Genomic DNA, 13,223 nt, shown 5'->3' on the forward strand with positions numbered 1-13,223 from the left:
AGAAAACAATGCTAATAGTTACATAGGGAAAGCACACATGTTTAGTTACCAAAGTGAGCGAAATGTTACAATCTGAGAGGATCAATGTAATGATGTTTACCAGTGGTAACTGAGGAGAATGGGAAAGATATTTGACTTCTTTCTTGTGTTCAATAAACCTACCTTGAATGTATCACATTTTTATGTCAATCTTTCTTTTATTGAGGCATGAATTATGGGGGGTACAGAATGAAGAAAAAGGGATGTACGTTCTCATACAGGTTGGGAGCATAGTGATACAACATCTCCTTCGCATAACAGCCTCGTTTTTTTTATTTTTTAAATTAAGCGTTACAGAAGATTAATAACAAGTTTAATGTAATAATAATCATACTTGTGTTCCTGTTCAATATGCCTTAACAAGTTTAACGTAATAATAATCGTGCTTGTGTTCATGTTTAATAAGCCTTAACAAGTTAAACGTGTTAATAGTCATGCTAGTGTTCATGTTTAATACGCCTCTAATCTAGGATAGTTATGTGTTAGCATCGATCAGAGAGGCTAGGCAGACACTGCTAGCAGTAAACCTGCTGGAGTTTTGATTTAGATTGTGCGGCACGTTTAAGGTTAACTTTTGAGCTTTGCTTAGCGTTACTAGTGTGTTCCTATGGGTAGATTTATTAGAGAAGGCGGTAAGCTTTCGTGTGTGGCTAGGCTAGGGTACTTCTAGATTTAGTATATGCGTGTTAGACGGGGGGCCATGCTCGCAGGTGTGTCCAGCCTGTGGGACTCTCTAGTGCAGACTGTAGGGTGCGATCTAGGTGTTGTGTATATATGATTACCTGCTGTGGTTATAGTTGCGGTCTGACTGTCTGTGGGTTTTACCCCCGTGTTGCTACCCTGTTTATGTAGGCAACGTAGCGAGACAGAAAAATAAAAATAAAAGTACAGAGTCATCAATGAAGATTGTCTACAACCTGACAGGTTATAAGGCAAGGCAGTACCAGTCCTTGGGCACTTGCACGGTACCATACCCGGGGACATGTGGCACCGCCCGCGCCCCGGCTTGGTGTGTCCGTGTGGCTCCTGGGGTCTTATACATGTGTCCGATTATGTTCCTGCGGAAACCCTGATTCCGGGCTGCGTTTTGGGCCTGGGTCGATGCGCACCCGTTCCGCTGCCTCCATAGGGGACCTGAGACCCGTGTTTGTTAGTGTGCTGTAAAGCCCTCAGTCCACTTAGTAAGGTACCCCTGTCATGCTCACGCTGGAATCAGTTTGAGTCCCTGCTGGTTCAAAGTCCTGTACCGGTTCACCTAGATGCTGTTTCTGTCTGGGGTTGTGGTGTCACTGCTTCCAGGGACCGCCTATCTTCGGCCTGAGGCCTTGATGGGTGCTTGTGCCTGTTCGCCATTGATCCCATCAGCAGGATCGTGGGCCCAGGGTTCCGATGGGTCTCAATCCTCTCCCTGGGGGTATGGCAGGCTGTGGAGGAATCCTCCCAGTGGGCACCCAGCTCAGATGAAGGGCGAGCAGTCCCGTTCGCATCCCATGCCATGGGGGTGGTGCGTCGTTATGGGATACTGGCGCCAAGTGCCCAGCATGTCTCCAGGCTTAGTGGCTGCTGTGTGGGGGTGAGTTGCTGGTATTAGTCGCTTTTAAGATCAAGCCCGATGGTGTCTATAGTCTGCTGTCGGGCACCGCGGCTCGGCTCCCGCGCATGGCCCCCGCCATCTTTGATCTAGGCCCTAAGCCTGTCTGTCGGTGCGGCGCTGTTTCTTCGCGTGGCTGTGATGCCGCTTGGTGGGGACCGGGATCACCCCCCCGGTCCAGAGGGGGGGGGGGATCAGAACCGGACCCGCCGGTTTTCTCGGGTTTGCGGGCTCCGATGGGCAGGATAGTGGAGTGGCGGCCGTCCACTCCACTCACCGCCATGTAAGGTCTCGCCTGATGCCACAGGGACCCCACATCTGAGCAACTAACACCCTGGAGCAAGCCTCACCTCAGCTCCGGTAGCCTGTGGGTAGTGAGGGTCGCAGTTGGTGGTCGTTTGTCCCCTCCATAGGCTCGCTTTTAAGGCTTAGCAGGACATATTTGGCAGGAGCCGAGCTGTCCTGCGACCGCTCAGCTCGGCGGCCCGGCCCCGCCCCCGTATCACATTTTTATGATGGGACCGTATATGACTCTTATATATCATAGTTACATAGTTACATAGTTACATAGCTGAAAAGAGACTTGCGTCCATCAAGTTCAGCCTTCCTCACATTTGTTTTTTTGCTGTTGATCCAAAAGAAGGCAAAAAACCCAGTTTGAAGCACAATTTTGCAACAAGCTAGGAAAAAAAATTCCTTCTTGACCCCAGAATGGCAGTCAGATTTATCCTGGGATCAAGCAGTTATTACCCTACATTGAAAGATTATATCCTTGAATATTCTGTTTTTGCAAGTATGCATCTAGTAGCTGTTTGAACATCTGTATGGACTCTGATAAAACCACTTCTTCAGGCAGAGAATTCCACATCCTGATTGTACTTACAGTAAAAAAACTTTTCCTTTGCCTTAGACGAAATCTTCTTTCTAGTCTAAACGCATGACCTTGTGTCCTATGTAAAGTCCGGTTTGTGAATAGATTTCCACACAATGGTTTGTATTGGCCCCGAATAGATTTGTATAATGTTATCATGTCCCCTCTCAGGCGACGTTTTTCTAAACTAAATAGGTTTAAATTTGTTAACCGTTCTTCATAGCTGATCTGTTCCATTCCTTTTATTAATTTTGTAGCCCGCCTCTGCACTTTTTCTAGTGCCATAATATCCTTCTTTAGAACAGGTGCCCAAAATTGCACAGCATATATTCAATATGTGGTCTTACCAGTGATTTATAAAGGGGCAAAATGATATTCTCGTCCCGAGAATGAATGCCCTTTTTCATGCATGACAATACCTTACTGGCCTTGGCCACTGCTGATTGACATCGCACATTGTTGCATAGTTTGTTGTCTATAACAATTCCCAAGTCCTTTTCGTGTGTTGTTATCCCTAATTCGCTTCCATTAAGGGTATACGTTGCTTGTGTATTCTTTACGCCGGAGTGCATAACTTTGCATTTTTCAACATTAAATTTCATCTGCCATTTGAGTGCCCAGTCCCCCAGTCTATCTAAATCCCTCTGCAGCAAAGTAATATCTTGCTCACATTGGATTATTTTACAAAGTTTTGTGTCATCTGCAAACACTGAAACATGACTTTCAATGCTGTCTTCAAGATCATTTATAAACATGTTAAATAGAAGGGGTCCCAGAACAGATCCCTGAGGGACACCACTTGCCACCTCTGTCCAGCTTGAAAATTTACCATTAACGACAACTCTTTGTACTCTGTTTTTAAGCCAATGTTCTACCCAAGAACAAGCATTTTCATCTAGACCGATTTTCTTGAGTTTGAACACTAATCTATTGTGTGGAACTGTATCAAATGCCTTGGCAAAATCAAAGCATAAAATCCACTGATCCAATGGCCACCTGCTTTAAATTACGCCTACTTTACTGTGCTTAACGGTCAGTAAAAAGCAATTGGGGCTATTTAACAAAATGTAAATTTTCTGAAATCCAAGGTGAATCTGAAGCTTTAGATCACTTTTTTTCTTGTCATGATATAGGAAATCTTCTGAATGTTCAGCATCATTAAATATCCAGAGGCCTGCGTGCCTCCTCATCTGTTTCTCTGTTGTATCTCTATAATAACTACAAAAATTAAATAAAATATGATTTTAAAAAATTAATTATATATATATATATATATATATATGTGTGTGTATGTGTATGTGTGTATATTATATATATATATAATCTCCCACATTGATCCAGTCGCAAAAAAATTATAGTATAGAAAAAATTTTTTTTTAGGTTTTAATTAATGAATAACACTGATTGGGTGATGAAGTATTCTCAAAGTGATAACCTTTCAAAATGTAGACAAAAATAGCAAAAATATGTATGTATTCACACCATAATTGATTATCAGGGTTACTCGAGGGCTCAGCATGTGTGCTTCTTACTCTTGGTTATACTTCTTCATTCTTTGGCCTTGGATAGGAATTTTTTTTTTTTTCTGGTTTTGTTTCTTCTTCCTCATATCAGACTGGGTCATCCAATTCAGATTAGATCCGTTCTTTGGTTTTTGCTATTTGTTTTATTTCGTTTAGATACAGAACAGTATAACAAAGAAATATAACAATCAAACGACCAGTTAGCATCCACAATAAAAATAACAATAATAAACATATGTTGTCGGTAGAGTAAAATGAGACGGAAAATTAACCTTCACGGGCCTGAGGAGCAGCTACTGTATTTTCTGTTGCAAAAAAAAAAAAAAAAGACCTTTGATATAGAGGTGAAAGATTTTTAGAAGTAGGGAAAAAAAGCTTGAACCGCCCACTATGCTTCCATTACCAAAAAAGCCAGGCAAGTCATACTACCAGTCGAGATGGGGCAACCACTTTTGCACTTTGCCTATTAAGCTTGTCTTGTTATTTTTTTTTAATGAATTCTCGTTAACACTTTATATAGTTTTGTGACTGAAGTAGCCAGAGTTTAGCAAAGATTATTTTCTCTTTTTCAGATTGAAGGATTCTTTATGTTGCTTTCAAAATGATGGTATCAAAATACCAGTAGTTATACCTTTTTATGTCAGACGCATACTTCAAATTGTCAGTCAACCGGCTTCACTGATGCATTTCTAAATATGATTTGATTTCTTCAAAGTCAATGTACTTTTGTCTGTGTTTTGGTTTCCTGTTTGTTTTGTTTTTTTCTATTTCCCATCCCCAAAGACATGTTGTGATGTCAAATAAAGCCTATTGTATTTTACAGGGCAAGGAGCACAGTTCTATTCTTGTATGTCTTGTTTTCACACTTTTTTTTTTTTCTTTTTTCTCCGTAGCAAATTCTGGCCGACGACTAGAATCTTCTTGGGAGTAAAGCAGAAGGTAACAAAATAAATCACGTCTAAATGTGGGATAAAATGATATGTCTGAGCCCTTATTTTCTGCTTGCGGTTTATTTTTTCTTATATGGTTTTCTTTTGACACTAGATGGCGAAAGAATGTTTGCTCAGTAATTGAAATAAAGAATATTAAGGGCAGTCTAGGGCTTGGGTAACAGTTGGCTGAGTATTGCATGAAAAGTAATCCGAGGTATCTTGATATTTAGAGTATATATAAAGTAAGGCAGTCCTGAATAACAAATAAGCAGTAGAACAGTGGTAGGCAACCTTTTAGTAGTACTGTGCCAAAACAAGATCTTGAAATCTCTTGACGTGCCGGTCCTATTTTTTTTTAAATTGAGGTGTGCATGTTGCCGCATTCTGCTTGTGCTATTTATGAGTGCTGCAGTTGCTTTGTAGCGTTGTATTTGTGCTACATTGTATATATTCATCGGTAGTTTGTGGTATTGTGTATGAATGTGTGCTGTGTATGAAATTGTGTGGTTGATATGTTGCATTGTATGTTTGTTGGTGAGACGTGTGGGGTATTGCATGTGAGAGGCTGCTTGTGGGGTTAGGTGCATGTATGTGGATTGTCGGTGTGGGGTGGTTGTATTGTTTGTATAGGTGGGGGGCTTATTTTGCAACTTTGTGTAGCAGTGTGGGTTGCTTTCCATTGGTCCAGTGGGGACAGAGCTGGCCAGGAACTGATCAAAGCTGCAATAGCTACTGCGTGCTGCTCTACTCCTGTGCAGATTCCTAATCACAAGTTTTGGAGGACGTGATCTGAGTGCTGCAATGTGTAAATTGAGGATTGTCCCTCACCACCTGCAATCACCGCGTGCTTTGCATTAGCAGAAATCTGAAATCCCACTGGGACTCCCGATAGGCCAGAACCTATTTGGCTATAGCTTCCTTGAGTTCCATGCAAAGGCACCTTGAGTTCTGTGCATGGCACTCTTGCCATTGATTTCTGACCTCTGCACTAGAAGAATGGAGTTGGCTTAGAATAGAATAGTTTTGATTTTTTTGTTGTTGTTGTTTTGTTTTTGCAGTTATAGTCTGTATTCTATATTACATTAAAACGTGTTCTAATGGTAATGTGTACACATGTTAATAAAGTAATGGAATGCCACCAGGAAGAAGGCATAAATGATAGCTGATGCTTATGCAATGTAAATCTCTTAAATGCCTCTTTTCTTTCCCCATTTATTGCATTTACAACTGAAGAATATTGAAGATAAGTTCATTTGCAAAACTGCAACTACCAGTGCACAGCAAGATATATTAAACTGTGATTCTTATTCAGAAAAACATACCATGAAAGAGGCCAAGAACATCTATCTATTGCAGTACTGAAATATAATAAAGAGAATCAAAATAGCGTTAATGAAAATCGGTATACAGCAGTTGACTTAGCATTTGACAGCAAAGGCTGGCCCAAAAAGGGAACTATTTTCCTGAAACTTGGGGCAAAGTGCTTAGATTATACCTGGTTTGGTTTTCTTTCTGTTAGATTTTGCAGCCTTGTCACATAGTGTAAGAGGTTTTCTTTGTGAATATTATTTCTGGTATATTTTGCTAAATATAGATCATCTCTTTATATTTATTTGTGTGCACGGTTTGTTGTTATTTTCACCGTTGGTTAAAATATCGGAATTAACTCCACCAGTAGGCCATTCTTTAATTATTTCACTGCACCTTTTTTTTATCTAAGCATCCTGTTGAATTATTTTTCCTTAATACCATGCCACATTAAGTTCTACACCCCCACACACCACCTCCCTATGTCTATAATACTACCGTTTTTAATTGATTTCTTTATCTTTCTCTCTATTCAATGCAGATTTTGCCAACCACAAAAGACACTTGTTTTTCCTCTGCAGTCGAATGTCTACAGCAAATTAGGTAATCTAATAGTAAGATCAAATTATTTAACTAGGAAAGCTTAATTTGGCTTTTGCTAGTTTTCCAATTTATGTGGGGTTCTACTCGTTATGCTGAATTCCGTGGGTACTTCTATTATCGACCGTGGCAATGTGAAAGGCTGAACTGACTGCAGGGAAAGCAAGGTTTAAATACTGCTCTGAAAAGTATATAACTCAATTCACCGATATGTATAAACTGTATAAGAAATTGTTTATTTAATTGGTTAAGAAAAACCCTATTAAAGAAACACATGCATGCTAAAATGTCATATTGGTGCCCTATACGCCAATAATAATGCATCCGGCGGTGTCAGATTCACAAATCATGACTTATCAGTTCAGCATTTACCCATATAACAGTCTCCAGTGTCATTGTGATTGATGCTTTCACTGCCACTGTAGCTATGGCGTGATACTTCTTAAAATAAAGAAGAAAGCACCAACATCAAAGATTCAGAGGTAACCCTGGAAAAGTGTGTATTTTATAAGGAGTCCTCTTACACAAAATGGATAGGAATTTTGTGTGTAAGCAAGTTTTGCATGTTTGTGTGGTTATACATGTTTTCATATTCTGATAAAATCATTGTGCACTTATTTTGCATTCCTAAAAAATGCATTGAATACTTTAATGCATTTTCTATTTTTATTGATATTGAAAGTCCTCATCTATACTCTACTTTCACCAGAATTGTTCATTTGGAGTAGTAATCATGAAGCTACCTCACAGTAGGATAAGAGTTGTGTTTAAAATAAAATAACAAAAGTGTTGGAAATCGCAAAAAAGAGCCTAAATGAACAATGTGCAGGTTTATAACTTTTCAAATGTCACTGTAGTGCAGATGTTAATGTCACTTGCTCGTCAAATGAGAATCTTTGTTTTCCAAAACTGTCATGCATAGTCTCATGATAAGATCTTAAATAACTCTCTACATTTCTGATTTCACAGCACAACATTTACACCATCAGACAAACTGAAGGTCATCCATCAAACTTTTGAGGAAATTACTCAGGAGGTCCAAGAGGCCCTCAACAAAAGTTATCTATGGTCTATGGATGACCTCTTCCCTGTATTTCTTTATGTTGTCCTTCGAGCCAGGTTAGTATGCCTCACTCTCTTTGCTAAAGCACCATTATTACATACAGCTGCAAACTTTTATTCTGGATTTTGTGCAGAATTCGTAATCTTGGATCTGAGGTGCATTTGATTGAAGACCTAATGGACCCGTACCTTCAGCATGGAGAACAGGGGATCATGTTTACCACTTTGAAGGTGATTTGCTCATATGAAATATAAACTATATTTAGGGCAATCCAAGTGTTTGCTGTGCATGGTATTACTTTTTAACCTAAAGGGCAGTGTCCTCTTATTGCAGAGATATTCAATTGCAGAGATTAGTTCACGGGAACCTAGCCGAAAAGCACCAACTGCGGACAAATCAAAATAGTGGCAATTTTTTCTTTCTTTAGAAGTTGTAATCTAATAACAGGAACATACATTGAACTTTATGAACATACGTTCCTAAAGAATGGACTTGTATAATAAATGTAACATTTGTGTTTTGTTTTTAGCGTGGTCTTTCTTCCCTCTTCTGTGTCATGACCCATTAGATTCCACTCTTTCGGATTTTGATGCCATGACAAATCATGTTTCCCTGTACACCAGTGGCGTACTAAGGGGGGGGCGGGGGGGGCGGCCCGCCCCGGGTGCCACTGACTAGGGGGGTGCCATGACTTCCAGTGTCATGTGTCACCCCCCATCATTACGCTGCGCACAGCCGCAGCACCTTTGCGGCCAAACACCGGCGGGACTTCCTTCTTTATGAGGAGGAGGGGGATGAGCGTTGCGGGCCGCGGCGTCGCGCAACGTGATGACGTGCGCAGCGCCGTCAGTCCGCCTTCACGGATCTTCAGCGGAAGGATCCATTTCCGGGCGGTGAGGCACCCAGTGGTCGGACTCGGCGGGCAAGCAAGGCATCATCAAAATGTAAGTATAAAGTAGTTATTTTATGTCTGGGGCTGAATTAATTAAAGGGGGGGTGTATTAATTAGAGGGGGGTGGATTCATTAAAGGGGGGTGGATAAATTAAGGGGGGGTGTATTAATTAGAGGGGGGTGGATTAATTAGAGGGGGGTGGATTAATTAGAGGGGGTGGATTAATTAGAGGGGGGGTGTATTAATTAGAGGGGGGTGTATTAATTAGAGGGTGGTGTATTAATTAGAGGGGGTGGATTAATTAGAGGCGTGTATTAATTAAAGGGGGGGAGTATTAATTAGAGGGGGTGGATTAATTAGAGGGGGTGGATTAATTAGAGGGGGTGGATTAATTAGAGGGGTGGATTAATTAAAGGGGGGTGGATTAATTAGAGGGGTGGATTAATTAGAGGGGGGTGGATTAATTAGAGGGGGTGGATTAATTAGAGGGGGTTTATTAATTAGAGGGGGGTGTATTAATTAGAGGGGGTGTATTAATTAGAGGGGGTGGATTAATTAGAGGGGTGTATTAATTAGAGGGGGTGGATTAATTAGAGGGGGGTGTATTAATTAGAGGGGGTGGATTAATTAGAGGGGTGTATTAATTAGAGGGGGTGGATTAATTAGAGGGGTGTATTAATTAAAGGGGGGTGGATTAATTAGAGGGGTGGATTAATTAGAGGGGGGTGGATTAATTAGAGGGGGTTTATTAATTAGAGGGGGGTGTATTAATTAGAGGGGGTGTATTAATTAGAGGGGGTGTATTAATTAGAGGGGGTGGATTAATTAGAGGGGTGGATTAATTAGAGGGGTGTATTAATTAAAGGGGGGTGGATTAATTAGAGGGGGTGGATTAATTAGAGGGGGGTGTATTAACTAGAGGGGGGTGTATTAATTAGAGGGGGGTGTATTAATTAGAGGGGGTTTATTAATTAGAGGGGGTGGATTAATTAGAGGGGTGGATTAATTAGAGGGGTGTATTAATTAGAGGGGGGTGTATTAATTAGAGGGTGGTGGATTAATTAGAGGGGGTTTATTAATTAGAGGGGGTTTATTAATTAGAGGGGGTTTATTAATTAGAGGGGGTTTATTAATTAGAGGGGGTGTATTAATTAGAGGGGGTGTATTAATTAGAGGGGGTGTATTAATTAGAGGGGGGTGGATTAATTAGAGGGGTGTATAAATTAAAGGGGGTGGATTAATTAAAGGGGGGGTGTATTAATTAGATGGGGTGGATTAATTAGAGGGGGGGTGGATTAATTAGAGGGGTGTATTGATTAAAGGGGGTGTATTAATTAGAGGGGGGTGTATTAGAGGGGGTTTATTAATTAGAGGGGGTTTATTAATTAGAGGGGGTGGATTAATTAGAGGGGGTGGATTAATTAGAGGGGGGTGGATTAATTAGAGGGGGTGGATTAATTAGAGGGGTTGTGGACTAATTAAAGAAGGGTTGTGGACTAATTAAAGAAGGGTTGTGGATTAATTAAAGAGGGGGTGGATTAATTAAAGGGGATGTGGATTAATTAAAGGGGGTGCAGCACGGGGGAAGTTTATTTAGAGGGGGTATGTTTAATTAAAGGGGGGGTGCAGGTTGTTTTTTTATTATGGGGGTTGCAGTATTTTATTTATTAAGGGAGGATGTGCACTGCAAATTTTTGTTTTTTATTAAGGGGGTGTGCAGGGTTTTTATTAAGGGTTTGCATGATTTTTTTTAATTAAGGGGGGTTGTGCAGGTTTTTGTTTTTTTTAAGGGGGTGTGCAGCTTTTTTTTTTTTAATTAAGGGGGATGTGCAGGGTTTTTTATGTGTAGGGAGTGTATGAAATTTATGTGATCGGGGTGCAGGGTTTTTATATGAAGGGCGAAGGGCAGGGGTTTTCTAAAAGGGGCGAGACCAGGGGCTTTGTAGAAAGGGGCAGGGGAGGAGTTTTCTAGAAGTTTCTCACCAGCCCCTTTCTACAAAAGCACTGGTCTTCCCCCTTCTACAAAAATGGCGCATTTATACAAAACCCCTGCCCTAGCCCCCTTCTACAAAACCTCTGCCCTAGCCGCTACATCTTTTGAACTCGAATCCCTTTCCTATGCTATTTCTAAGGATCCGCTCAATAAAGTGGTATGGGTGCCAGGTCCCTTTAGTTTTAACCCTGCAGCTGAAAACATATGTTTCACTGAGGGTTAATCCAGCCTCTAGTGGCTGTCTCACTGACAGCCGCTAGAGGCGCTTCCGCAATTCTCACTGTAAAACTCACCGTGAGAAGACGCTGGACGTCCATAGGAAAGCATTGAGTAATGCTTTCCTATGGGCAGTTTGAATGCACATGCGGCTCTTGCCGCGCATGCGCATTCGGATCTAACGTCGGCAGGGGGAGGAGAGGTCACCAGCGCCGAGGGAGCCCGACGTTGGAGAAAGGTAAGTGGCTGAATGGGTTTTAAGGGGTGACCTCTTCTCCCCTGCCGATGTCAGCTCCCGAGTGGAGCCGAATGCGGCAAGAGCTGCGCGCACATTCAAACAGTCCATAGGAAAGCAAAAAATTGTGGGTGTTTTCTTACATTTTTATTATGGGGGGGGGGGGGGTGCCACACTCAGGGTCCGCCCCGGGTGCCAAATGCTCTAGGTACGCCCCTGCTGTACACATTTACATGTTATCATAAATCATGTTAAGTGTTCTTTTCCCCTATATTCCATGTCAACACAAGTCGTGTTTCCACCGCCATTTTCATATCATCAAGTGCTCTGTCTTAAATGTGGTCTAAAGTAGTAAAAGTAGGCCGGTCACCTGGAAAGCAATGGAACCAGCAGACACATTGCATTGGAGAGTCCTTATCTTTTGCATCTTTGCCCATTTTTTTTTGTAAATTTGTTTTTTAATACAGTTAACATTTCTCCTTTTTTATTTTGTAATACAACAGTATCTGCACTTACTTGTTTTTGATCTTTTGGTTTATCTTGTTTTGTGATTTTTATTTATTTATTTTTAAAAAACAAATTAAATTCACTAAAGACCAAGGTCTGAGTTCTCAACTCAAAATACTGCTGACCGCACCATGTGTTTTGCAAGTTTTGGACACCTGGACTCACAAATTCAGATTTTCTGCACATAACTCTCCAATAATCAGGGATACTTCCCGAACTTGAAAAAATGTTAGACACTTGGATTATATCTTTCAATTTAGTAACAATTTTGATGACTTATTTTCTCCTTTTTTTTTTTCTTAGGCTTGCTATTACCAAATCCAGCATGAGAAAATCAACTAGCCTGCTGCCAGATAAGACATTCAGTACTTATAGTTTGGTCCACGAGCCACAGGAGAGTTCTGACAAAATAAGCTAGGTGTCCTATTTCTATATGATGACGACATCGCAATTTTCCAATGGTTTGTGCTCATGTCTTCGGTGCTGTGGAAAATATTTTTTTCAAGATTGACATTACAAAGCAATGCAAACTGACGTTCACTTTGAACATTTGTTCTGGCTGTAGTTTTAAATACACTTTTACTTGTAAACAATGTGTGCATTGTTGTAACTTACCAAAGGAGTAAAAATTATGAAAGTCAGCTGAATTGGCTTTGTCAATGACCGTGTCACTTAACTGGTGGCTCTCCACCAGTTTCCACTGCTGCTACTTGGGCCAAAGTAAGTTCCACAAGGACTACCGAAGACTCAAACTACTTGGGAATTTCACGTCATCTTCCTGCTTTGAAATTTGCTAAAAAGAAAACCGGATGTGTAAACCAGTGTGTATCTTCACATTACAGTGTTACGAATGGTATACTGCACTACTGCAGTAGATTCTTTTCTAGGCAATGGGAGATTCTGTTTAACTGGAGATATACACTAAGAATGAAGAAATTCTCAATCCAGTTTTGCTAGTGACTTAGCTAAGGCTGTAGCAATCATCGTACATGCCTCCTCTAAAATAAAGTGTTTGAGCAGAAAGCAGAAACAAGTCAAAGTAACAAAGATCTATAAAACTTATCTTTAATGAATGCTTTTCTTTTGAGTATTCAATTGGTGGACTGCAACTCCCATAATAATAAATGGGAGCTGGATTGTATATTCTGAGCTAAATTCTACCACAAGCTGAAGTGTTTACAAAACGCCTGTCCGAGACTTGAGACTCAATCCAAGTAAAAAGGAGCATATTCAATGAGGATAGCACAGCATCATCAATGTACCTTCTAAGGTGATCAGGCCAGCGCAGAACTCTGAAAGGGCTTTGTTTCATTTGGTTTAATGTTGTCATGTCAAAACTGTAAAATGGTCTGATTGTGATTGATGCTTCCACTGCCACTGTAACTGTGCTTTGATGCCCATTAAAATAAAGAATTGTAAGAAAACAAAGTGCAAAAATGCAAAATCATAAAG

At 40.7% G+C, this 13,223-nt stretch overlaps 1 protein-coding gene across 1 annotated transcript in view; it reads left to right on the forward strand.

Annotated features, from left to right (window-relative positions):
• The window catches only part of ALS2 (alsin Rho guanine nucleotide exchange factor ALS2), a 64,071-nt gene extending 51,775 nt beyond the window's left edge, over positions 1 to 12,296 (forward strand). Inside the window, exons 30-34 of the mRNA XM_063429846.1 lie at positions 4,918 to 4,963; positions 6,806 to 6,867; positions 7,834 to 7,983; positions 8,061 to 8,157; positions 12,075 to 12,296. Of these exons, the coding sequence (XP_063285916.1) occupies positions 4,918 to 4,963; positions 6,806 to 6,867; positions 7,834 to 7,983; positions 8,061 to 8,157; positions 12,075 to 12,113 (394 nt within the window). The 3' untranslated portion in view covers positions 12,114 to 12,296. The remainder of the gene's footprint in view (positions 1 to 4,917; positions 4,964 to 6,805; positions 6,868 to 7,833; positions 7,984 to 8,060; positions 8,158 to 12,074) is intronic.
• Positions 12,297 to 13,223: the final 927 nt, after the last annotated feature.

Source organism: Pelobates fuscus, chromosome 8 (genome assembly GCF_036172605.1).
Source record: "Pelobates fuscus isolate aPelFus1 chromosome 8, aPelFus1.pri, whole genome shotgun sequence".
NCBI classification, from domain to species: Eukaryota; Metazoa; Chordata; class Amphibia; order Anura; family Pelobatidae; genus Pelobates; species Pelobates fuscus.